Source organism: Aphelocoma coerulescens, chromosome 34, assembly GCF_041296385.1.
Source record: "Aphelocoma coerulescens isolate FSJ_1873_10779 chromosome 34, UR_Acoe_1.0, whole genome shotgun sequence".
In the NCBI taxonomy this organism is placed as follows: domain Eukaryota; kingdom Metazoa; phylum Chordata; class Aves; order Passeriformes; family Corvidae; genus Aphelocoma; species Aphelocoma coerulescens.
Genome location: NC_091045.1, coordinates 471,705 through 497,169, shown reverse-complemented (window position 1 = coordinate 497,169; position 25,465 = coordinate 471,705). Strand labels below are relative to the sequence as shown.

The window sequence follows — 25,465 nt, the reverse complement described above, 5'->3', positions numbered from 1 at the left end:
TGGGGGGGGGGGGAGGGGGTCTGGGGGCTGTTCCCCCTCCCCAATATCCCCCCCCAGGGGGGGATTCACATTCACCCCCCCCCAGCCCCTCAGGATGGGACCCCTCCCCAAATTCCAGCCCAACTTCCCGCCAATTTTCCTCCCCAGGGAGGAGCAGCGGTGCCCTGGGACCCCCCCCCCAACATTTCCTCCCCAAATCCCCCCCTCAGGGACCCCCCATGTTCCTTCTCTAATTCCCCCTCCCCCCCCAAAATCCCCCCCCAAAATCCCCCCCAAAATCCCCCCCAATCCCCCCCCGAGCTGCTGCTGCTTCCCAAATCCCGCTTTTCCCCCCGGACCCCGATTTGGGGCTGTTTTAACCCAATTCTGTTTCTTTCGGCGTCGCTGTCCCAGGAGGAGCCGCTCCGGGCCGGGGCCTCGGGGACGGACCGGGGGCTTCGGCCCGGCGTTAATTGGATCCTTAACGAGGGGCGAAATGAGCCCCACATCGCCCCGGGCCTCGTCCCATCCCCAAATCCCACGGATCCATCCCAAATCCCACGGATCCATCCCCAAATCCCACAGATCCATCCCAGAATCCCACAGATCCATCCCCAAATCCCACAGATCCACCCCAGAATCCTGCAGGTCCATCCTCAAATCCCATGTATTGGTACCAAAACCCCGTGGACCCATCCCAAAATCCCACAGATCCGTCCCAAAATCCCACGGATTCATCCCCAAACCCCGTGGATCCATCCCCAAACCCCGTGGATCCATCCCCAAATCCCCCAGATCCATCCCAAAATCCACAGATCCATCCCAAAATCCACAGATCCATCCCCAAATCCCACAGATCCATCCCCAAATCCCACCGATCCATCCCAGAATCCCATGTATTGGTCCCAAAACCCCGTGGATCCATCCCAAAATCCCACAGATCCGTCCCCAAAATCCCACAGATCCATCCCAAAATCCCACAGATCCATCACAGAATCCTGCAGGCCCATCCCAAAATCCCACGGATCCATCCCAAAACCCCGGGGATCCATCCCAGAATCCCATGGATCCATTTTCTGGAATTGCCCAAATCCAGCGGAATTCACGGGAAAACCGCGGGGGGAGGGGAGCCCCCCCCAAACAATAAAAATTCGGGTTTTTTTTGGGTTCTTTTTCGCCTTTTTCAACAATTTCCGGGGTTTTCCTTGACCCCTCCCCCAAATCTCCGTCACCGCCCCCCTCCCCCCCGTCCCCAAAAGTCCCCAAAAGTCCCCAAAAGTCCCCAAAACTCCCCGGACCCCCCCCCAAAATCTCCGCCCTCCCCTCCCCCAAAAAGTGTCCCCCCGATCCATCACTCTGCGCTCGATTGCTCCTGCCCAGCCCCTCACGTGACTGGCAGCGCCGTCAGCCAATGGGAAGGAGGGGCGGGGTTAGCGCGGGCCAATCGGAGCGCGCGGCGGGGGAGGGGGCGGGGCCTCGGCGGCGGCGCGAGGCGGCGGCGGGAGCCATGAAGTGAGGGGGGGAGGGGCGGGGGTTGGGGGGGGATTTGGAGGATTTTGGGGGGGATTTGGGGCATTTTGGGGCATTTAGGGGTTTTGGGGGGTCCCAGGCTGGGACTGGGGGGGATCGCGGAGGTTTTGGGGTTCCGGGGGGGGTTTGGGGGGGCTGCCAGCCGGGCTCAATCAATCCCAGAGCTCCCAGTCCATCCCAGTTTGTCCCAGTTTGTCCCAGTTTGGGCCCACAGGGATCCACAGCCCCTCCCCCCCTCCCCCACCCGCTCAGGTTCTGAGGGGGGCCAGGAGGCCGCGAGACCCCCGGGAGCCCCGAAATCCCCCCAAAATCCCCCAAATGCCCCCAAAATCCCCCCAAATCTCCAAAATTCCCCCAAAATTTCCAAAATCCCCCCTAAAAATCCCCAAAATTCCCCCCAAATCCCTCTGGATCCCACCAGATCCCCGGTGGATCCCTCAGGCCGGACATGGCCGGGCTCCTGGTGCTGCCCCAACCCCTTCAAACCCCAAATCCCCCCAAATCCCCCCCAAATCCCCCTAAAATTTCCAAAATCCCCCTAAAACCCCTCAGGATCCGCTCTGGATCCCACCAGATCCCCGGCAGATCCCTCCGTCCAAACTTGGCCGGGCTCCTGGTGCCGCCCCAAACCCCAAAACCCCCCAAAATCCCCCCTAAACCCCCCAAACGCCCCCCCCCAAGCCCCCCCCAACCCCCTCGGGACCCCGGCGGATCCCCCCCGATCCCAGGGGATCCCCCCCGATCCCTGGGGATCCCCCCGGCCCCGCAGGCTGAACGTGGACGGGCTCCTGGTGCTGTTCCCCTACGAGTTCATCTACCCCGAGCAGTTCTCCTACATGCTGGAGCTCAAGCGCACCCTGGACGCCAAGGTGGGATCCGGGAGGGGATCCCGAGGGATCCTGAGGGATCCAGGGGGATCCGGGACCCCCTGTGACGCCCCCACCCCCCCCCCCAGGGCCACGGGGTGCTGGAGATGCCGTCGGGCACCGGCAAAACGGTCTCGCTGCTGTCGCTGATCGTCGCCTACCAGCGGGTGAGGGGATCCGCTGGGGATCCGCCGGGATCCGGGGGGATCCGGAGGGGTTTTGGGGGGCTCAGGGGGGTCCAGGAGGATCCTGGAGGGTCCTGGAGGGTTCTGGTGGATTCCAGAGGATCCTGAGGGGGGTCCCAGGGGGATCCTGAGGGGCTTTGGGGGGTCCTGGAGGGTCTTGGGGGATCCTGAGGGGATCAGAGGGGTTCTGGAGGGTCCTGAGGAGTTTTGGGGGGGGGATCCTGGCAGATCCTGGAGGATCCTGGAATGATCTCAGGGGATCCTGAGGGGCTTTGGGGGTCTCTGGAGGGATCTCGGGGGATCCTGGAGGAGCCTGGAAGGTTCTGGGGGGTTCTGGTGGATCCCAGAGGATCCTGAGGGGGATCCCGGGGGGATCCTGAGGGATTTGGGGAGGATCCTGGGGGGTTCTGGAGGGATCTTGGGGGGATCCAGGGGGATCCTGGTGGGTTCTGGTGGATCCCATTGGATTCCTCCCCCCCAGGCCCACCCCCTGGACGTCTCCAAGCTGATCTACTGCTCGCGCACCGTGCCCGAGATCGAGAAGGTGGGGACGGGATCCCGGAGGGGGGGGGGGGGCGGATCCCATTGGATCCCTGGCGGTTCCCGGATCCCGTGGGTCCCGTTGGATCCGGGTGGGTCCCGTTGGATCCCGGTGGGTCCCGTTGGATCCCGTGGGTCCCGTTGGATCCCGGTGGGTCCCGTTGGATCCGGTGGCTCCCGCAGGTGGTGGAGGAGCTGCGGAAGCTGCTGCAGTGCTACGAGCGGGAGCTGGGGCAGCCGCTGCCCTTCCTGGGGCTGGCGCTGAGCTCCCGCAAGAACCTCTGCGTGCACCCCGAGGTGCGATCCCGGGGATCCCGGGGGAGCCGGGGGGGGCCGGGGGGAGCCGGGGGGAGCCGGGGGTCTGGGGTGTGCGGGGATCATCGGGGATCCCCGGGATCTGGTGCTGGGGTTTGGGAAGGAGCGGGATCCTTGGGATCCAGGGGGGATCTGGGGGGGATCCCAGGCTCTGGGGGGATCCGCTGCTGAGGTTTGGGAAGGAACAGGATCCCTGGGATCTGGGGAGTCTGGGGGAATCGGGGGGGATCCCAGGCTCCAGGGGGGCCTGGGGGGTGCAGGGCTCACCGGGGATCCCGGGGATCCGGTGCTGGGGTTTGGGAAGGAGCAGGATCCCTGGGATCCAGGGGGGATCTGGGGGGGCCTGGGGGCCACAGGGATCATCAGAGATCCCAGGGATCCAGTGCTGGGGTTTGGGAAGGATCAGGATTCCCGGGGATCTGGGGAGGATCCGGGGGGATCTCAGAGTCCAGGGGGGCCTGGCGGGCCCAGGGATCCCCAGGGATCCGGTGCTGAGGTTCCAGGGAGGGGAGAGGGGATCCCAGGGGGAATCTGGGCGGATCCTGGGGATCTTCGGGATGCGGGTGCTGGGGGGGAGGGGAGGGGAGGGGAGGGAGGTTCTGGGGGATCCCGGGGGGCCTTTGGGGAGGCGGGGGATGGGGGTGGATCCCAGCAGATCCCAGTGGATCCCAGCAGATCCCCACCCCCAGGTGTCGGCGCTGCGCTTCGGGAAGGAGGGGTGGGGTCACAGGGATTGGGGTGGGTCCCAGCAGATCCCAGCGGATCCCAGCAGATCCCAGCGGATCCCAGCAGATCCCTCCCCAGGTGTCGGCGCTGCGCTTCGGGAAGGAGGTCGACAGCCGCTGCCTGGCCCTGACGGCCTCGTACCTGCGGGACCCCCCCGAGGGCCCCCGGGCCTCCTGCGCCTTCTTCCAGGTCCGGGGGGATCCGGGGGGATCTGGGGAGGTCCCAAGGGGGTCCCAAGGGGGCCTGGGGGGGTCCCAGGGGGATCTGGGAGGGTCCCAGGGGGATCTGGGGGGGTCCCAGGGGGATCCTGGGGTCCTGAGGGGTCTTGGGGGGGTCTGTGGGGGTCCCAAGGGGATCCAGGGGGATCTGGGGGGGTCCCAGGGGGATCTGGAGGGGTCCTGAGAAGTTTGGGGGGTCCCAGGGGGTCCCAAGGGGGTCCAGGGGGATCTGGGGGGTCCCAGAGGGTCTCGGGGGACCCTGGGGGGGTTCCTGTTCCCCATTGGACCCTCTGAGATCCCCCCCCCCGCCGATTTGGGCCCTCATTCATTCTGGGGACCCCCAGCCCCATTTTGGAGACCCCAGCCCCACTTTGGGGACCCCCAGCCCCATTTTGGGGACCCCAGCCCCCTTTTGAGGACCCCCAGCCCCCTTTTGGGGACCCCAGCCCCCTTTTGGGGACCCCAGCCCCCTTTGTTGCCCCTCCCCAGGAGTTCGAGGCGCGGGGCCGGCAGAGCCCCCTCCCCTTCGGGGTTCACAACCTGGACGATCTCCGGGCCCTCGGCCGCCAGCGCGGCTGCTGCCCCTATTTCCTGGCCCGCTCCTCGGTACGGGCTCGGCACCCCAAAAACACCCCAAAAACACCCCAAAAACACCCCAAAATACCCCAAAAACACCCTGAAACACCCCAAAATACCCCAAAATACCCCAAAATACCCCAAAACCTCCCCCAGCTGCCCCTATTTCCTGGCCCGCTCCTCGGTACGGGCTCGGCACCCCAAAAACACCCCAAAAACACCCTGAAACACCCTGAAACACCCCAAAAACACCCTGAAACACCCCAAAATACCCCAAAACACCCCAAAAACACCCCAGAAACACCCCAAAAACACCCCAAAATACCCCAAAACCTCCCCCAGCTGCCCCTATTTCCTGGCCCGCTCCTCGGTACGGGCTCGGCACCCCAAAAACACCCCAAAAACACCCTGAAACACCCCAAAATACCCCAAAACACCCCAAAAACACCCTGAAACACCCCAAAATACCCCAAAACCTCCCCCAGCTGCCCCTATTTCCTGGCCCGCTCCTCGGTACAGGCTTGGCACCCCAAAAACACCCCAAAACACCCCAAAAACACTCTGAAACACCCCGAAATACCCCAAAACCTCCCCAAGCTGTCTCTGTTTCCTGGCCCGCTCCTCGGTACGGGTTCGGCACCCCAAAAACACCCCAAAACACCCCGAAATACCCCAAAACACCCCAAGCCCCTCCCCTGATGACCCCAAATCCTCTCGGGGGACCCCAAATGCGCCCCTGGTGACCCCAGACCCACCCCTGGTGACCCCAGACCCACCCCTGGTGACCCCAGACCCGCCCCTGATGCCCCCAGACCCGCCCCTGGTGACCCCAGACCCGCCCCTGATGCCCCCAGACCCGCCCCTGGTGACCCCAGACCCGCCCCTGATGCCCCCAGACCCACCCCTGATGCCCCCAAACCCACCCCTGATGCCCCCAGACCCGCCCCTGATGACCCCAAACCCGCCCCTGGTGACCCCAAACCCACCCCTGATGCCCCCAGACCCGCCCCTGATGCCCCCAGACCCGCCCCTGGTGACCCCAGACCCGCCCCTGATGACCCCAGACCCACCCCTGATGCCCCCAAACCCACCCCTGGTGACCCCAGCCCCCCTCGGGCCACCGCGAGCCGCTCAGGTGGCCCCGGCCCCGCAGCTGGCGCAGGCCAGCGCCGTGGTGTACAGCTACCATTACCTGCTGGACCCCAAAATCGCCGGGCTGGTGTCGGCCGAGCTCGCCCGCTCCTCGGTCGTGGTGTTCGACGAGGCCCACAACATCGGTGAGACCCCAAAACCCCACCTGGGACCCCAAAAACCTGCCTGGGACCCCCAAAATCCCACCTGGGACCCCAAAATCCCACCTGGGACCCCAAACACCCACCTGGGACCCCAAAAACCCAGCCTGCGACCCCAAAAACCCACCTGGGACCCCAAAACCCCACCTGGGACCCCAAAACCCCACCTGGGACCCCAAAAACCCAGCCTGCGACCCCAAAACCCCAGCCCAGGACTCCAAAACCCAGCCCGGGACCCTAAAAACCCACCTGGGACCCCCAAATTCCACCTGGGACCCCCAAACACTCACCTGGGACCCCCAAAACCCACCTGGGACCCTAAACACCCACCTGGGACCCCCAAAACCCATCCTGGGACCTCAAACACCCACCCTGGGACCCCAAAAACCCACCTGGGACCCCAAAACCCCACCTGGGACCCCAAAAACCCAGCCTGCGACCCCAAAACCCCAGCCCAGGACTCCAAAACCCAGCCCGGGACCCTAAAAACCCACCTGGGACCCCCAAATTCCACCTGGGACCCCCAAACACTCACCTGGGACCCCCAAAACCCACCTGGGACCCTAAACACCCACCTGGGACCCCCAAAACCCATCCTGGGACCTCAAACACCCACCCTGGGACCCCAAAACCCCACCTGGGACCCCAAAAACCCAGCCCGGGATCTCAAAACCCAGTCTGGGACCCCAAAACCCACCTGGGACCCCCAAAACTCAGCCTGGGACCCCAAAACCCATCCTGGGACCCCGAACACCCAGCCCGGGACCCCAAAACCCAGTCTGGGACCCCCAAAACCCACCTGGGACCCCAAACACCCACCCTGAGACCCCCAAAACCCACCTGGGACCCCAAACACCCACCCTGAGACCCCCAAAACCCACCTGGGACCCCAAACACCCACCCTGAGACCCCCAAAACCCCTGAGACCCCCAAAATCCTCCTGAGACCCTTCCAAGACCACCAAAACCCGCCTGAGACCCCCTGAGATCCCCAAAACCCCCCTAAGAGCCCCCCAGACCCCTAAAACCCCCCAAAACTCCCCCTGACACCCCCCCTGAGACCCCCCCTGAGACCCCCAAAACTCTCTGAGACCCCCAAATCTTCCCCCCAAAACTCCCCCTTAGACCCCCCAAAACTGCCCCGAGACCCCCAAAACCCCCCGAGACCCCCAAAACCCCTCCTTAGACCCCCAAAACCCCTCCTGAGACCCCCCAGACCCCCAAAACCCCCCTGAGACTCCCAAATCCCCTCCTTAAACCCCCCAAACCCCCCCCCAAAACTCCCCCTGGAGACCCCCCAACCCCCCCCCTGGAGACCCCCGACCCGTTTTTGGGGGCTCTGGCCCCCTGCCCACCCCCCCCCCAGACAACGTGTGCATCGAGGCCATGGGAGTGACCCTCACCCGCCGGACCCTGGACCGGTGCCAGGCCAACGTGGGCACCCTGCAGAGCGCCCTGCAGCGGTCAGCGGGGCCGGGGGGGGTCTGGGGGGGCCTGGGGGGGCCTGGGGGGTCCTGAGGGGGTCCTGGGGGGGTCCTGAGGGGGTCTGGGGGGGTCCTGAGGGGGTCTGGGGGGGTCCCGGGGGGGGTTTGGGGGGTCCTGAGGGGGTCCTGGGGGGATTTGGGGGGGTTTGGGGGGTCCTGAGGGGGGCCTGGGGGGGTCCTGGGGGGGTTTGGGAGCTCCTGGGGGGGTCCTGGGGGGGTTTGGGGGGTCCTGGAGGGGTTTGGGGGGGTCCTGAGGGGGTTCTGAGGGGCGTCTTGGGGGGCCTGGCGGGGTTTGGTGGGGTCTGGGGGGGTCCTGAGGGGGTCCTGGGGGGATTTGGGAGGGTTTGGGGGGGCCTGAGGGGGTCCTGAGGGGGTCCTGGGGGGATTTGGGGGTGTTTGGGGGGTCCTGGGGGGGCTTTGGGGGGTCTGGGGGGGTCCTAGGGGGGTCCTGAGGGGGTTTGGGGGGGTCCTGAGGGGGTCCTGGGGGGGTTTGGGGGGGTCTGAGGGGGTCCTGGGGGGGTCTGGGGGGGTCCTGGGGGGGTCCGGGGGGGGTTTGGGGGGTCCTGGGGGGGTCCTGGGGGGGTTTGGGGGGGCCTTGAGGGGGTTTGGGGGGTCCCAGAGTTGATTTTTGGGGGTCCCGGGTCAGTTTTTGGGGGTCCCTGGGGTGATTTGGGGGGGTCCTGGGGGGTTTTTGGGGTCCCTGGGTTGATTTCCGGGGGTCCCGGGGCAGTTTTTGGGGTCCCTGGGGTGATTTGGGGGTCCAGGAGGTTTTCGGGGTCGCAGAGTTGATTTTTGGGGTCCGGGGGGGGGTTTGGGGTCCCTGGGTTGATTTCCGGGGGTCCCGGGGCAGTTTTTGGCGTCCCGGGGGGTTTTTGGGGTCCCTGGGTTGATTTCCGGGGGTCCCAGGTCAGTTTTCGGGGTCCCCGGGGTGATTTTGGGGTCCCTGGGTTGATTTCCGGGGGTCCCGGGGCAGTTTTGGGGGTCCCTGGGTTGATTTCCGGGGGTCCCGGGGCAGTTTTCGGGGTCCCGGGGCAGTTTTTGGGGTCCCTGGGTTGATTTCCGGGGGTCCCTGGGCAGTTTTTGGGGTCCCGGGGGGTTTTTGGGGTCCCTGGGTTGATTTTCAGGGGTCCCGAGTCAGTTTTCGGGGTCACGGGGTGATTTTGGGGTCCCTGGGTTGATTTCCGGGGGTCCCGGGGCAGTTTTCGGGGTCCCGGGTCAGTTTTTGGGGTCCCCGGGGGGTTTTTGGGGTCCCTGGGTTGATTTCCGGGGGTCCCGGGTCAGTTTTCGGGGTCCCCGGGGTGATTTTGGGGTCCCTGGGTTGATTTCCGGGGGTCCCGGGTCAGTTTTTGGGGTCCCCGGGGTGATTTTGGGGTCCCTGGGTTGATTTCCGAGGGTCCCGGGGGGTTTTTGGGGTCCCTGGGTTGATTTCCGGGGGTCCCGGGGCCGTTTTCGGGGTCCCCGGGGTGATTTTGGGGTCCCTCGCAGGGTGAAGGAGTCGGACTCGCGGCGCCTGGCGGACGAGTACCGGCGCCTGGTGCAGGGGCTGCGCGAGGCCGGCGCCGCCCGCGACTCCGACCTGCTCCTGGCCAACCCCGTCCTGCCCGACGAGGTCCTGCAGGGTACGGGATCCGCCGGGATCCGCCGGGATCCGCCGGGATCCGCTGGGATCTGCCGGGGTCGTGGGAACCCCAAAATCCCCTCGGGATCCCCCCAAACCCCCTGGGATCCCCCCCAAATCCCGCCCTGACACCTTCAGGGTTCTCCCCCAGAGTCTGGCATGAAGAGATCCCGCGAGGTCTGGGATCCACTGGGATCAGCTGGGATCCACTGGGGTCGTGGGAGCCCCCAAATCCCTCAGGATCCCCCCAAACCCGTCTGGATCCCCCCCAAACTCCCCGGGTCAAAATCCAGAGGGGATCCCGAGGGATTTGGGGGGATCCCGAGGGATTTAGGGGGATCCCAAGGGGTTTTGGGGGGATCCCGAGGGGTTTGGGGGGATTCCGAGGGGTTTGGGGGGGTTTGGGGTGGTTTTGGAGGGGTTTTGGGGTGGTTTAGGGAGGTTTTGGGGTGGTTTGGATGGGTTTTGGGTGGTTTTGGGGTGGTTTCGGGGCATTTTGGGGCGGTTTCGGGGGGTTTCGGGGCCTTTTGGGGTGGTTTTGGGGCAGTTTCAGGTGGTTTTGGGGCAGTTTAGGGAGGTTTTGGGGCGGTTTCGGGCGGTTTCGGGTGGTTTCAGGGCGTTTTGGGGTGGTTTTGGGGCGGTTTTGGGGCAGTTTAGGGAGGTTTTGGGGCGGTTTCGGGTGGTTTCAGGGTGGTTTCGGGGCAGTTTCAGGTGGTTTTGGGGCGGTTTCGGGTGGTTTTAGGGCAGTTTCAGGGCGGTTTTGGGCGGTTTCGGGGCAGTTTCAGGTGGTTTCGGGGCGGTTTCAGGCGGTTTTGGGGCGGTTTCGGGTGGTTTCGGGCGGTTTCGGGGCGGTTTTGGGTGGTTTCGGGTGGTTTCGGGCGGTTTCGGGGCGGTTTTGGGTGGTTTCGGGTGGTTTTCGGGCGGTTTCGGGGCGGTTTCGGGCGGTTTCGGGTGGTTTCGGGCGGTTTCGGGTGGTTTCGGGTGGTTTCGGGTGGTTTCAGGGCGGTTTCGGGTGGTTTTGGGGCGGTTTCGGGTGGTTTCAGGGTGGTTTCGGGTGGTTTTGGGGCGGTTTCGGGTGGTTTTGGGGCGGTTTCGGGTGGTTTCGGGTGGTTTTAGGGCGCTTTCGGGTGGTTTTGGGGCGGTTTCGGGCGGTTTCGGGTGGTTTCAGGGTGGTTTCGGGTGGTTTTGGGGCGGTTTCGGGTGGTTTCGGGCGGTTTCGGGTGGTTTCGGGTGGTTTTGGGGCGGTTTCGGGCGCTTTCGGGCGGTTTTAGGGCGGTTTCAGGTGGTTTCGTGGCGGTTTCGGGTGGTTTTGGGGCGGTTTCGGGGCGGTTTCGGGTGGTTTTGGGGCGGTTTCAGGTGGTTTCGTGGCGGTTTCGGGCGGTTTCGGGGCAGTTTCGGGCGGTTTTGGGCGGTTTCGGGCGGTTTCGGGCGGTTTCAGGGCGGTTTCGGGCGGTTTCGGGGCGGTTTCAGGGCGGTTTCGGGCGGTTTCGGGTGGTTTCGGGGCGGTTTCGGGGCGGTTTCGGGGTGGTTTAGGGCGCTTTCAGGCGGTTTCGGGCGGTTTCGGGCGGTTTTGGGCGCTTTCGGGCGGTTTTGGGTGGTTTTGGGCGGTTTCGGGGCGGTTTCGGGCGGTTTCGGGCGGTTTCGGGGCGGTTTTGGGCGGTTTCGGGGCGGTTTCGGGGCGGTTTTGGGCGGTTTCAGGGCGGTTTTGGGTGGTTTTGGGCGGTTTCGGGGCGGTTTCGGGCGGTTTCGGGGCAGTTTCGGGCGGTTTTGGGTGGTTTTGGGTGGTTTCGGGCGGTTTTGGGTGGTTTCGGGCGGTTTCGGGCGGTTTTGGGCGGTTTCGGGCGGTTTCGGGTCGCCCCGAGCCGCCTGCCCCCGTTGCAGAGGCCGTCCCGGGCAGCATCCGCGCGGCCGAGCACTTCGTGGGCTTCCTGCGGCGCCTGGTGGAGCAGCTGCGGGCGCAGCTGCGGGGGCCCCGCGTGCAGCAGCTCAGCCCCCCCGCCTTCCTGCGGGAGCTGCGCGAGCGCGTCTGCATCGAGCGCAAACCCCTCCGGTGCGGGCACCCCGAGAGGGCACCCCCAGAATGGCACCCCGAAAGGGAACCCCTGAAAGGGAACCCCAAAAGGGCACCCCCGAAAGGGAACCCCCGAAATGGCACCCCAAAAGGGCACCCCCGAGAGGGCACCCCGAAAGGGAACCCCGAAATGGCACCCCTGAAAGGGAACCCCCAGAATGGCACCCCAAAAGGGCACCCCCGAGAGGGCAGCCCCGAAAGGGCACCCCTGAAAGGGCACCCCCAGAATGGCACCCCTGAGAGGGCACCCCTGAAAGGGCACCCCAAAAGGGCACCCCAAGAGGGCACCCCAAGAGGGCACCCCAAGAGGGCACCCCTGAAAGGGCACCCCAAAAGGGCACCCCCGAAATGGCACCCCTGAAAGGGAACCCCCAGAATGGCACCCCAAAAGGGCACCCCAAAAGGGCACCCCCGAGAGGGCACCCCGAAATGGCACCCCAAAAGGGCACCCCCGAGAGGGCACCCCAAAAGGGCACCCCTAAAAGGGCACCCCGAAATGGCACCCCAAAAGGGCACCCCCGAGAGGGCACCCCAAAAGGGCACCCCAAAAGGGCACCCCCGAGAGGGCACCCCGAAATGGCACCCCAAAAGGGCACCCCCGAGAGGGCACCCCAAAAGGGCACCCCAAAAGGGCACCCCCGAGAGGGCACCCCGAAAGGGCACCCCTGAGAGGGCACCCCTGAAAGGGAACCCCGAAAGGGAACCCCCAGAATGGCACCCCTGAAAGGGCACCCCCAAAAGGGCACCCCCGAGAGGGCACCCCCAAATGGCACCCCCAAAAGGGCACCCCCGAAATGGCACCCCTGAGAGGGCACCCCCGAAAAGGGCACCCCCAAAATGGCACCCCAAAAGGGCACCCCCAAAAGCACATCTCCAAAATGGCACCCCCGAAAAGGGCACCCCCGAGAGGGCACCCCAAGAATGGCACCCCTGAAAGGGAACCCCCAAAAGGGCACCCCAAAAGGGCACTCCCAAAAAGGGCACCCCCAAAAGGGCACCCCAGAAAAGGGGGTCGGGAGCGCAGAAAAGGGGGTTGGGAGTCCTAAAAACCCCCAAAAAATGGGATCGGGAGGCCCCGAAAACGGGGTTGGGAGCCCAGAAAGGGGGTTGGGTTTTTGGGGTCCCTGAGGGTTTTTTTGGGGTTCCTGAGGGGTTTTTTTGGGGTGCCCGAGGGGTTTTATTGGGTCCCTGGGGGGGTTTTGGGGGTCCCTGAGGGTTTTTTTGGGGTCCCCGAGGGGGTTTTTGGGGTCCCTGAGGGGGCTTTTGGGGTGCCCGAGGGGGTTTTTTGGGTCCCCGAGCAGGTTCTTGGGGTCCCTGGGTGGGTTTTGGGGTCCCCGAGGGGGTTTTTGGGGTCCCCGAGGTGTTTTTGGGGTCCCTGAGGGGGGTTTTGGGGTCTCCGAGGGGTTTTTTGGGGTCCCTGAGGGGGTTCTTGGGATCCCCGAGGGGTTTTTGGGGTTTCTGAGGGTTTTGGGGTCCCCGAGGGGGTTTGTGGGGTCCCTGGGGGGGTTTTTGGGGTCCCCGAGGGGTTTTTGGGGTCCCTGAAGGGGTTTTTGGGGTCCCCGAGGGGGTTTTTGTGGTTCCCGAGGTGGTTTTGGGGTCCCCGAGGGGGTTTATGGGGTCGCTGGGGGGGGTTTGGGGGTTTCTGAGGGGGTTTTTTGGGGTCCCGAGGGGGTTTTGGGGTCCCTGAGGGGGTTTTTTGGGGTCCCCACGGTGTTTTTGGGGTCCCCGAGCAGGTTCTTGGGGTCCCTGGGTGGGTTTTGGGGTCCCTGAGGGGGTTCTTGGGATCCCTGAGGGGGTTTTTTGGGGTCCCGAGGGGGTTTTTTGGGGTCCCCGTGGTGTTTTTGGGGTCCCCGCGGTGTTTTTGGGGTTCCCGAGCAGGTTCTTGGGGTCCCTGGGTGGGTTTTGGGGTGCCTGAGGGGGTTTTTTGGGGTCCCCGCGGTGTTTTTGGGGTGGCTGAGCCCCCGCTCTGCTGCCCGGGCAGGTTCTGTGCCGAGCGCCTGCACTCCCTGCTCCGGACCCTCGCCCTCCCCGACGTCGCCGACTTCTCCCCCATCACCCTCGTGGCCAACTTCGCCACCCTCGTCAGCACCTACAGCAAGGGTGGGGGTCCTGAACCGCCCCAAAAACCCCAAAAATACCCCAAAAATACCCCTGAACCCTCGTCAGCACCTACAGCAAGGGTGGGGGTCCTGAACTGCCCCAAAAACCCCAAAAATACCCCAAAACCACCCCTGAACCTTTATCAGCAGCTACAGCAAGGGTGGGGGTCCTGAACCGCCCCAAAAACCCCAAAAACCACCCCAAAAATACCCCTGAACCCTGATCAGCAGCTACAGCAAGGGTGGGGGTCCTGAAACACCCAAAAACCCCAAAAAACGCCCCAAAATCACCCCTGAACCCTCGTCAGCACCTACAGCAAGGGTGGGGGTCCTGAAACACCCAAAAACCACCCCAAAAATACCCCTGAACCTTCATCAGCACCTACAGCAAGGGTGGGGGTCCTGAACTGCCCCAAAAACCCCAAAAACCACCCCAAAACCACCCCTGAACCCTCGTCAGCACCTACAGCAAGGGTGGGGGTCCTGAACCGCCCCAAAAACCCCAAAAATACCCCAAAAATACCCCTGAACCCTCGTCAGCACCTACAGCAAGGGTGGGGGTCCTGAACCGTCCCAAAAACCCCAAAAATACCCCAAAAATACCCCTGAACCCTCGTCAGCACCTACAGCAAGGGTGGGGGTCCTGAAACACCCAAAAACCCCAAAAACCACCCCAAAAACACCCCTGAACCCTGATCAGCACCTACAGCAAGGGTGGGGGTCCTGAAACACCCAAAAACCCCAAAAACCACCCCAAAATCACCCCTGAACCCTCGTCAGCACCTACAGCAAGGGTGGGGGTCCTGAAACACCCAAAAACCCCAAAAACCACCCCAAAACCACCCCTGAACCCTGATCAGCACCTACAGCAAGGGTGGGGGTCCTGAACCGCCCCAAAAACCCCAAAAACCACCCCAAAATCACCCCTGAACCCTCGTCAGCACCTACAGCAAGGGTGGGGGTCCTGAAACACCCAAAAACCCCAAAAACCACCCCAAAACCACCCCTGAACCCTGATCAGCACCTACAGCAAGGGTGGGGGTCCTGAACTGCCCCAAAAACCCCAAAAACCACCCCAAAACCACCCCTGAACCCTGATCAGCACCTACAGCAAGGGTGGGGGTCCTGAAACACCCAAAAACCCCAAAAACCACCCCAAAAATACCCCTGAACCTTTATCAGCACCTACAGCAAGGGTGGGAGTCCTGAAACACCCAAAAACCCCAAAAAACGCCCCAAAAAACCCCCAAAACCCTAAAACCCCCAAAACCCAAAAATCCACCCCCAAAACAACCCAGGGACCCCCAAATCCCCCCCCAAATTGGGCTCAGCACCCCCTGGCGGGTTCGGGGGTTCCCTTTTGGGGTCAGGGGGTTTTGGGGACCCGCCCAAAAAGCCCCAAAATCGCCCCAAAACCCCCCCAGGCTTCACCATCATCATCGAGCCCTTCGAGGAGCGAGCCCCGAGCGTCGCCAACCCCGTGCTGCACTTCTGGTGGGGATTTGGGGATTTTGGGGGGATTTGGGGGATTTAGGGGATTTTAGGAGAGAATTTGGAGGATTTTGGGGGGATTTGGGGGATTTTGGGGATTTTAGGGGAGAATTTGGGGGATTTTGGGGGGGATTTTGGGGGATTTTAGGGGAGTTTTGAGGGGGATTTGGGGGATTTGGGGAGGATTTGGGGGATTTTGGGGGGATTTGGGGAATTTAGGGGATTTTAGGAGAGAATTTGGGGGATTTTGGGGGGATTTTGGGAGGGATTTTAGGGGAATTTTGGGGGGATCTGGGGGATTTGGGGGATTTTAGGGGAGGTTTGGGGAATTTAGGGGATTTTAGGAGAGAATTTGGGGGATTTTGGGGGGATTTTGGGGATTTTGGGAGGGATTTTGGGGGATTTTAGGGGAGGATTTGGGGGATTTTGGGGGGATTTGGGGGATTTTAGGGGAGGTTTGGGGGATTTAGGGGATTTTAGGAGAGAATTTGGGGGATTTTGGGGGGATTTTAGGGGAGTTTTGGGGGGATTTGGGGGATTTTGAGGGGATTTTGGGGGGATTTGGGGGATTTTGAGGGGATTTTGGGGGGATTTAGGGGGTTTTAGGAGAGATTTTGGGGGGATTTGGGGGATTTTGAGGGGTTCTGGGGGATTTTGGCAGAGGTTTGGGGGAATTTTAAGGGATTTGGGGGGGATTTGGGGGATTTTAGGGAGGTTTGGGGGGACATTAGGGGGCTCGGGGGGGATTTTGGGGGGGTTCTGGGGGGTTTTTAGGGGGCTCAGGGGGAATTTGGGGATTTTGGGGGGGGTTCAGGGGGTTTTTGGGGCCGCTGAGACCCCCGGGACCCCTCCCCAGCTGCTTGGACGCCTCGATCGCCATCAGGCCGGTGTTCGAGCGCTTCCAGTCGGTCATCGTCACCTCGGGGGTGAGAGACCCCCGGGACCCCCCCCAAACAACCCCGGGACCCCCCCCAAAATAACCCCGGGACCCCCCCAAAGTAACCCCGGGACCCCCCCAAAATAACCCCGGAACCCCCCCAAAAAATAACCCCGGGACCCCCCCCAAAATAACCCTGAGACCCCCCCCAAAATAACCCCGGGACCCCCCCCAAAATAACCCCGGGAACCCCCCAAAAAATAACCCCGGGACCCCCCCAAAATAACCCCGGGAACCCCCCAAAAAATAACCCCGGGACCCCCCCCAAAACAACCCCGGGACCCCCCCAAAAAATAACCCCGGGACCCCCCCCAAATACCCTGAGACCCCCGGGACCCCCAAAATACCCCCATGACCCCCTGGGACCCCCCCCAAATACCCCCGAGACCCCCTGAGAACCCCCCCAAATTCCCTGAGACCCCCTGAGAACCCCCCCAAATACCCCTGGGACCCCCCCCAAATTCCCTGAGACCCCCTCCAAACACCCCTGAGACCCCCTGGGACCCCCCCCAAATACCCCGAGACCCCCCTGGGACTCCCCCAAACACCCCTGAGACCCCCTGGGACCCCCTTGGGACCCCCTTGAGACCCCCTGGGACCCCCCCAAATACCCCCGGGACCCCCCCCAAATTCCCTGAGACCCCCCCGGACCCCCCCAAACACCCTTGAGACCCCTTGGGACCCCCTTGGGACCCCCCAAACTCCCTGACCCCTCCCCCCCAGACTTTATCCCCCCTGGAATTCTACCCCAAAATCCTGGGGTTCCGCCCCGTTACCATGGCAACCTTCAGCATGACGCTGGCTCGGACCTGCCTGTGCCCCATGGTGAGTGGGGGAGGGGCTGAGACCCCCGGGGGGGGGGGTGGGGGAGGGGCAGAGACCCCCCCCGGGGTCACCCCCTGCCCATCCCAACCTGAGACCCCCCCAAATCCCCCCCAGATCGTGGGACGAGGCAACGACCAGGTGGCCATGAGCTCCAAGTTCGAGACCCGCGAGGACATCGGTGGGGCTGGGGGGTCTGGGGGGTCTGGGGAGGGGTCTCGAGGGGATTTGGGGGGGTCTCAGAGGGGTTTTGGGGGGATTTGAGGGGATTTTGGGGGGATTTGGGGGGTCTCAGGGGGGATTTGGGGGGATTTGAGGGGATTTTGAGGGGTCTCAGAGGGGTTTTGGGGTGGCCATGAGCTCCAAGTTCGAGACCCGTGAGGACATCGGTGGGGCTGGGGGGTCTGGGGGGTCTGGGGAGGGGGTCTCGAGGGGATTTGGGGGGATTTGAGGGGATTTTGGGGGGATTTGGGGGGTCGCAGAGGGGATTTGGGGGGATTTGAGGGGATTTTGGGGGGATTTGGGGGGTCTCAGAGGGGTTTTGGGGGGATTTGAGGGGATTTTGGGGGGGATTTGGGGGGTCTCAGGGGGGTTTTGGGGGGATTTGAGGGGATTTTGGGGGGATTTGGGGGGTCTCAGGGGGGTTTTGGGGTGGCCATGAGCTCCAAATTCGAGACCCACGAGGACATCGGTGGGGCTGGGGGGGTCTGGGGGGTCTGGGGAGGGGTCTCGAGGGGATTTGGGGGGATTTGAGGGGATTTTGGGGGGAATTTGGGGGGTCTCAGAGGGGATTTGGGGGGATTTGGGGGGAATTTGGGGGGTCTCAGGGGGGTTTTGGGGTGGCCATGAGCTCCAAGTTCGAGACCCGCGAGGACATCGGTGGGGCTGGGGGGTCTGGGGGATCTCAGAGGGGATTTGGGGGGTCTCAGAGGGGTTTTGGGGGGATTTGAGGGGATTTTGGGGGGATTTGGGGGGTCTCAGGGGGGTTTTGGGGTGGCCATGAGCTCCAAATTCGAGACCCGTGAGGACATCGGTGGGGCTGGGGGGTCTGGGGAGGGGTCTCGAGGGGATTTGGGGGGATTTGAGGGGTCTCAGAGGGGATTTGGGGGGATTTGAGGGGTCTAAGAGGGGATTTGGGGGGTCTCAGGGGGGTTTTGGGGGGATTTGAGGGGATTTTGGGGGGATTTGGGGGGTCTCAGGGGGGTTTTGGGGGGATTTGAGGGGATTTTGGGGGGATTTGGGGGGGTCTCAAGGGGGTTTTGGGGTGGCCATGAGCTCCAAGTTTGAGACCTGCGAGGACATCGGTGGGGCTGGGGGGGTCTGGGGGGGTCTCAGAGGGGATTTTGGGGGATTTGGGGAGATTTGGGGGGGATTTGAGGGGATTTTGGGGAGATTTGAGGGGATTTTGGGGTGGCCATGAGCTCCAAGTTCAAGACCCGCGAGGACATCGGTGGGGCTGGGGGGGTCTGGGGGGGTCTCAGGGGATTTTGGGGTCTCAGGGGGATTTTTGGGGGTCTCAGGGGGGATTTTGGGGGTCTCAGGGGGTCCCATTAACCCCGAATCCCCCCGACCCCAGCGGTGATCCGGAACTACGGGCAGCTGCTCCTGGAGCTCTGGGGGCTCTTTGGGGGGGGATTTTGGGGTCTTTGGGGAGGTTTTGGGGTCTCAGGGGATTTTGGGGTCTCAGGGGGATTTTTGGGGGTCTCAGGGGGGATTTTGGGGGGTCTCGGGGGGTCCCATTAACCCCGAATCCCCCCGACCCCAGCGGTGATCCGGAACTACGGGCAGCTGCTCCTGGAGCTCTCGGCCGTGGTCCCCGACGGCCTCGTGGCCTTTTTCACCAGCTACGTCTACCTGGAGAGCACCGTGGCCTCGTGGTACGAGCAGGTGAGACCCCAGACCCAAAACGGAGACCCCAAAAACCCCCAAAACCGCCCCAAAATACCCCAAAACTGCTGGGATCCAGCAGAGTCCACAGAAACCCCAAAACCACCCCAAAATATCCCCGGCCCGACCCCTCAGCCGTACCTGGAGAGCACCGTGGCCTCGTGGTACGAGCAGGTGAGACCCCAGACCCAAAATGTGCCCGGGAGACCCCAAAACCACCCCAAAAACCCCCAAAATCACCCCAAAATACCCCAAAATACCCCAAAACCCCTTAAAAATACCCCAAAAACCCCCCGAGACCCCCCTGACCCCTCAGCCGTACCTGGAGAGCACCGTGGCCTCGTGGTACGAGCAGGTGAGACCCCAGACCCAAAACGTGCCTGGGAGACCCCAAAACCACCCCAAAAACCACCCCAAAAACCCCCAAAACCGCCCCAAAATACCCGAAAACCGCTGGGATCCAGCAGAGTCCACAGAAACCCCAAAACCACCCCAAAATCCCCCCGGGACCCCCCGGGACCCCTCCCCAGGGCATCCAGGGGAACAAACTCCTCTTCATCGAGACCCAGGATGGGGCCGGAGACCCCCAGAGACCCCCCCAAACCTCCCCAAATCCCCTCAGGACCCCCAAAACTCCATCCAGGACCCCCTGGGACCTCCCCAAATCCCCTCAGGACGCCCAAAACTCCATCCAGGACCCCCTGGGACCCCCAAAAACCTCCTGGGACCCCTCCCCAGGACATCCAGCAGAACAAGCTCCTCCTCATCGAGACCCAGGACAGGGCCGAGACCCCCAGAGACCCCCCCAAACCTCCCCAAATCCCCTCAGGACCCCCAAAACTTCATCCAGGACCCCCTGGGACCTCCCCAAATCCCCTCAGGACGCCCAAAACTCCATCCAGGACCCCCTGGGACCCCCAAAAACCTCCTGGGACCCCTCCCCAGGGCATCCAGCAGAACAAGCTCCTCCTCATCGAGACCCAGGACAGGGCCGAGACCCCCAGAGACCCCCCCAAAACCACCCCAAATCCCCTCAGGACCCCCAAAACCCCCCAAAATCCCCTCAGGACCCCCAAAACTCCATCCAGGACCCCCTGGGACCCCTCCCCAGGGCATCCAGCGGAACAAGCTCCTCTTCATCGAGACCCAGGATGGGGCCGAGACCCCCAGAGACCCCCCCAAAACCTCCCCAAATCCCCTCAGGACGCCCAAAAACCCTCCCCAGATCCCCTCAGAGCCCCCCGAGGACCCCCAAAACTCCATCCAGGACCCCCAAACCCCCCCCAAAATCCCCTCAGGACCCCCAAAACCCCCCCAAAATCCCCTCAGGACCCCCCCCATGACCCCCCCGGGCCCCCTCCCCAGGGCATCCTGGAGAACATCCAGCGGAACAAGCTCCTCTTCATCGAGACCGAGGACAGGGCCGAGACCCCCAGAGACCCCCCCAAAACCACCCCAAATCCCCTCAGGACCCCCAAAACTCCATCCAGGACCCCCTGGGACCCCTCCCCAGGGCACCCAGCGGAACAAACTCCTCTTCATCGAGACCCAGGACAGGGCCAAGACCCCCAGAGACCCCCCCAAAACCTCCCCAAATCCCCTCAGGACCCCCAAAACCCCCCAAAATCCCCTCAGGACCCCCAAAACCCCCCCAAAATCCCCTCAGGACCCCCCCCATGACCCCCCGGGCCCCCTCCCCAGGGCATCCTGGAGAACATCCAGCGGAACAAGCTCCTCTTCATCGAGACCCAGGACGGGGCCGAGAGCCCCAGAGACCCCCCCAAAACCTCCCCAAATCCCCTCAGGACCCCCAAAACCCCCCAAAATCCCCTCAGGACCCCCAAAACCCCCCAAAATCCCCTCAGGACCCCCCCCATGACCCCCCGGGCCCCCTCCCCAGGGCATCCTGGAGAACATCCAGCGGAACAAGCTGCTCTTCATCGAGACCCAGGACGGGGCCGAGACCAGCGTGGCCCTGGAGAAGTACCAGGAGGTACTGGGGGGGTCCTGGGGGGTCCCGGGGGGTCCTGGGGGTCCCGGGGGTCCCATCCTGGGGGTCTCCCCTCATTTCCCGTCCCCCCCAGGCCTGTGAGAACGGCCGCGGGGCCGTGCTGCTCTCGGTGGCGCGGGGCAAAGTGTCCGAGGGCGTCGATTTTGGTGAGGGTTCGGGGGGTTTTGGGGGGGTTTTGGGGGGTTTGAGAGGGGTTTGGGGGATTTTTGGGAGGATTTGGGAGGTTTGAGGGGGTTTGAGAGGGGTTTGGGGGATTTTTTGGGGGATTTTTTGGGAGGATTTGGGAGGTTTGAGGGGGTTTTGGGGAGAATTTGGGGGATTTTTGGGAGGATTTGGGGGATTTTGGGGGGTTTGAGAGGGGTTTGAGGGAGGTTTTGGGGATTTTGGGGGGGTTTGAGGGGCTTTGGGGGATTTTTGGGAGGATTTGGGGAATTTTTGGGAGGGTTGAGGGGTTTGGGGGTTTTTTGGGAGGGGGTTGAGGGGGTTTGGGGGATTTTCTGGGGGGGTTTGAGGGGGTTTTGGGGATTTTGGGGAGGTTTGGGGGATTTTAGGGGCATTTTGGGGTCACTTTGGGGCATTCTAAGTGGAAATTCGGGGGTTTTAGGGGAAGTTTGGGGGAAACGTTGGGGTTTTGAGGAGCGCCCGGGGGATTTTAGGGCCGTTTGGGGTCCCTTTGAGGGCTTTTAGGGGTAATTTGGGGGGATTTTGGGGGTCCCTGACCCCCCCTGGCTCCCCCAGTCCATCACTACGGCCGGGCCGTGATCATGTTCGGGGTCCCCTACGTTTACACCCAGAGCCGCATCCTCAAGGTGAGGGGGGGTCCCTGGGGGGTCTCTGGGGGTCCCTGAGGGTCTTTGGGGGTCTCTGGGGGGGTCTCTGGGGGGTCTCCAGCCCCATTTCCACCCCAAATCCCCCCCGGAATTCCTGTGGGAGTCACCTGGTCTGTGGGTGTCGGGTGCCTGGGGGGGTTTTGGGGGGCTCTGAGGGTCTCTGGGGGTCTCTGGGGGAGCTTTGGGGGGTCTCTGGGGGGGTCTCCAGCCCCATTTCCACCCCAAATCCCCCCTGGAATTCCTGTGGGAGCAGGGGGAGTCACCTGGTCTGTGGGTTTGGGGTGCCTCGGGGGGTTTTGGGGGTCTCTGGAGGTCTCTGGGGGTCTTTGGGGGTCTCTGAGGGTCCCTGGGGGTCTCTGGGGGGGTCTCCAGCCCCATTTCCACCCCAAATCCCCCCTGGAATTCCTGTGGGAGCAGGGGGAGTCACCTGGTCTGTGGGTTTGGGGTGCCTGGGGGGGTTTTGGGGGTCTCTGAGGGTCTCTGGGGGGGGCTTTGGGGGTCCCTGGGGGGTCTCTGGGGGGTCCTCCAGCCCCATTTCCACCCCAAATCCCCCCCGGAATTCCTGTGGGAGTCACCTGGTCTATGGGTTTGGGGTGCCTGGGGGGGTTTTGGGGGGCTCTGAGGGTCTTTGGGGGTCCCTGGGGGTCTCTGGAGATCTCTGGGGCTCCTTGGGGGTCTCTGGGGGTCTCTGAGGGTCTCTGGGGGGGTCTCCAGCCCCATTTCCACCCCAGTTCCCCCCGGAATTCCTGCGGCAGCAGCTCCAGCTGTGGGGGAACACCCGGGGGTTCCTTTGGGGGCCGGGCTGAGGGGGCTCTGGGAGGTACCGGGGACCCCCTTGGGGGGGGTCTCTGGGGGATTTTTGGGGGTCTCGGGGGGAGGGGGGGGGGGTCTCCATCCCCGTTTGCCCCCCAGGCCCGGCTGGAGTTCCTGCGGGAGCAGCTGCAGGTGCGCGAGGGGGAGTTCCTGACCTTCGACGCCATGCGGCACGCGGCGCAGTGCGTGGGGAGAGCGCTGCGGGGCAAGACAGACTATGGGCTCATGGTGTTTGCTGACAAGGTCTGGGGGGTTTGGGGGGTCCTGGGGGGGATTTGGGGGGGTTTGGGGCAGTTTGGGGGGGATTTGGGGCGGTTTGGGGGGGTTTGGGGCGGCGCAGTGCGTGGGGAGAGCGCTGAGAGGGAAAACCGACTACGGATTAATGGTGTTTGCTGACAAGGTCTGGGGGGTTTGGGGGGTCCTGGGGGGGATTTGGGGGGGTTTGGGGCAGTTTGGGGGGGATTTGGGGCGGTTTGGGGGGGTTTGGGGCGGCGCAGTGCGTGGGGAGAGCGCTGCGGGGCAAGACAGACTATGGATTAATGGTGTTTGCTGACAAGGTCTGGGGGGTTTGGGGGGTCCTGGGGGGGATTTGGGGGGGTTTGGGGCGGTTTGGGGGGGATTTGGGGCGGTTTGGGGCGGCGCAGTGCGTGGGGAGAGCGCTGCGGGGAAAGACCGACTATGGATTAATGGTGTTTGCTGACAAGGTCTGGGGGGTTTGGGGGGGTTTGGGGGGTCCTGGGGGGGATTTGGGGGGGTTTGGGGCGGTTTGGGGGGGATTGGGGCGGTTTGGGGGGGTTTGGGGCGGCGCAGTGCGTGGGGAGAGCGCTGAGAGGGAAAACCGACTATGGGCTCATGGTGTTTGCTGACAAGGTCTGGGGGGTTTGGGGGGGTCCTGGGGGGGATTTGGGGCGGTTTGGGGGGGATTTGGGGCGGTTTGGGGGGGTTTGGGGCGGCGCAGTGCGTGGGGAGAGCGCTGCGGGGAAAGACCGAGTATGGATTAATGGTGTTTGCTGACAAGGTCTGGGGGGTTTGGGGGGTCCCGGGGGGGATTTGGGGGGTCTCAGAGGGGATTTGGGGCAGTTTGGGGGGGCTCAGGAGGGGATTTGGGGAATCGCAGCATTGTTTTTGGGGTTCTTTTGGGATATTTTGGGGCTCCTGGTGCGGTTTTTGGGATATTTTGGGGTTATTTGGGGACATTTTGGGGCTCCTGAGGCGGTTTTTGGGGTGATTCAGGCCCATTTCGGGGCTCCCGGGGCAGTTTTTGGGGTGATTCTGGCTCATTTCAGGGCTCCCAGGGCAGTTTTTGGGGTATTTTGGGGTGATTTTGGGGCTCCTGGGGCGGTTTTTGGGGCTCCCGGGGCGGTTTTTGGGGTGATTCGGGCCCATTTCGGGGTTCCCGGGGCGGTTTTTGGGGTGATTCGGGCCCATTTCGGGGCTCCCGGGGCGGTTTTTGGGGTGATTTGGGCCCATTTCGGGGCTCCCGGGGTGTTTTTTGGGGTATTTCGGGGTGATTTTGGGGCTCCCGGGGCGGTTTTCGGGGTATTTCGGGGTGATTTGGGGGCTCCTGGGGCGGTTTTTGGGGCTCCCGGGGCGGTTTTTGGGGTGATTCAGGCCCATTTCGGGGTTCCCGGGGCGGTTTTTGGGGTGATTTGGGCCCATTTCGGGGCTCCCGGGGCGGTTTTTGGGGTGATTCGGGCCCATTTCGGGGCTCCCGGGGTGTTTTTTGGGGTATTTCGGGGTGATTTCGGGGTTCCCGGGGCGGTTTTTGGGGTGATTTGGGCCCATTTCGGGGCTCCCGGGGCGGTTTTTGGGGTGATTCGGGCCCATTTCGGGGTGATTTGGGGGCGGTTTTTGGGGTGCCGAGCGCCGTCCCCCCGCAGCGCTTCGCCCGGGCCGACAAGCGGGGGAAGCTGCCGCGCTGGATCCAGGAGCGGCTCCCCGAGTCCCACCTGAACCTGACCGTGGACGAGGCCGTGCAGGCGGCCAAGAGGTTCCTGCGGGAGATGGCCCAGCCCTTCCGGCAGGTGCGGGATCCACCGGATCCCCCCGGATCCCAGCGGATCCCCCGCGGATCCCACCGGATCCCAGCCCTTCCACCTCCTACAGATCCGCCCCAATCCCTGCCCCCCATCCCAGACCCCACCTGGTCCCTTCCCAGCCCTTCCGGCAGCTGCGGGATCCCCCACCGGATCCCACCGGATCCCCACTGGATCCCAGCCCTTCCACCTCCTACAGACCTCCCCCCAATCCCTCCCCTCCCCCCCAGATCCCACCTGCTCCCTTCCCAGCCCTTCCGGCAGCTGAGGATCCCCCACCAGATCCCACCGGATCCCAGCAGATCCCAGCAGATCCCAGCCCTTTCGGCAGGTGCAGAGCCCCCACGCCCCCCCCCCGACTCCCCCTGATCCCCGCCCCCTCCCCCCAGCCCTTCTGACAGGGACAGATCCCCCCCAGATCCCCCCCAGCAGATCCCAAAGGATCCCCCCCGACCCCTCCCCAGCCCTCCCAGCAGCTCCAGCAGCACCAGCTCCCTCTGGAGCCTCCCAGATCCCAAAGGATCCCCCCCCAGACCCCTCCAGACCCCCTGGATCCCCCCAGATCCCGACACCGGATCCCTTTGCCAGGAGGATCAGCTGGGGCTGTCGCTGCTGACGTGGGAGCAGCTCCAGGCCGGGGAGGTGCTGCAGCGGATCCAGGGGATCTCCCAGCAGCTCTGACCCTCCCCCCCCGATCACCGCCGGGATCTACCCGGGATCCACCCGGGATCCACTCGGGATCCCCCCGCAGCCCCCGGCACGCTGGCAGCACCGGATCCCTCGGGGAGGGGGGGGCTGGATCCCTCCAGGTGGGATCTGGCCCCTCCCCCCAGAGCGGGACCGGATCCCTTTTTTGGGGGGGGGGGGATCTGGATCCTTCCGGGTGGGATCTGGCCCCTCCCCCCAGAGCGGGACCGGATCCCTTTTTTTGGGGGGGGGGATCTGGATCCTTCCGGGTGGGATCCGGACCCCCCCCCCCCCCCCCAAAACTCCTGGAGGAGGGACTGGATTCCCCCCCCCAAATCCCCCCATATTTTGTAAATCCCCCCCCAAATAAAGCCAGAGCCCCCCCTCCCCCCCCCCCACGGCTGCACCCCCTTCATTCCCCTCCCCCCCCCCAACCAGGACCCCCCTCCCCAA

General features: G+C 63.9%; 1 protein-coding gene across 1 annotated transcript; it reads left to right on the top strand.

The window, feature by feature from the left end:
- The first annotated feature begins 1,453 nt into the window (after positions 1-1,453).
- On the top strand, positions 1,454-25,213 carry ERCC2 (ERCC excision repair 2, TFIIH core complex helicase subunit). The gene is made up of 24 exons (XM_068998357.1): positions 1,454-1,491; positions 2,279-2,378; positions 2,465-2,542; positions 3,042-3,104; positions 3,284-3,397; positions 4,220-4,330; positions 4,849-4,965; positions 6,089-6,212; positions 7,593-7,689; positions 9,196-9,329; positions 11,210-11,378; positions 13,381-13,499; positions 14,923-14,992; positions 15,846-15,915; positions 16,650-16,751; positions 16,866-16,929; positions 18,514-18,635; positions 20,536-20,628; positions 20,720-20,792; positions 21,385-21,455; positions 22,389-22,494; positions 22,652-22,689; positions 24,170-24,313; positions 24,914-25,213. The coding sequence occupies exons 1-24, from the start codon at positions 1,487-1,489 to the stop codon at positions 25,004-25,006; spliced, it is 2,277 nt and encodes a 758-aa protein (XP_068854458.1). The 5' UTR covers positions 1,454-1,486; the 3' UTR covers positions 25,007-25,213.
- Positions 25,214-25,465: the final 252 nt, after the last annotated feature.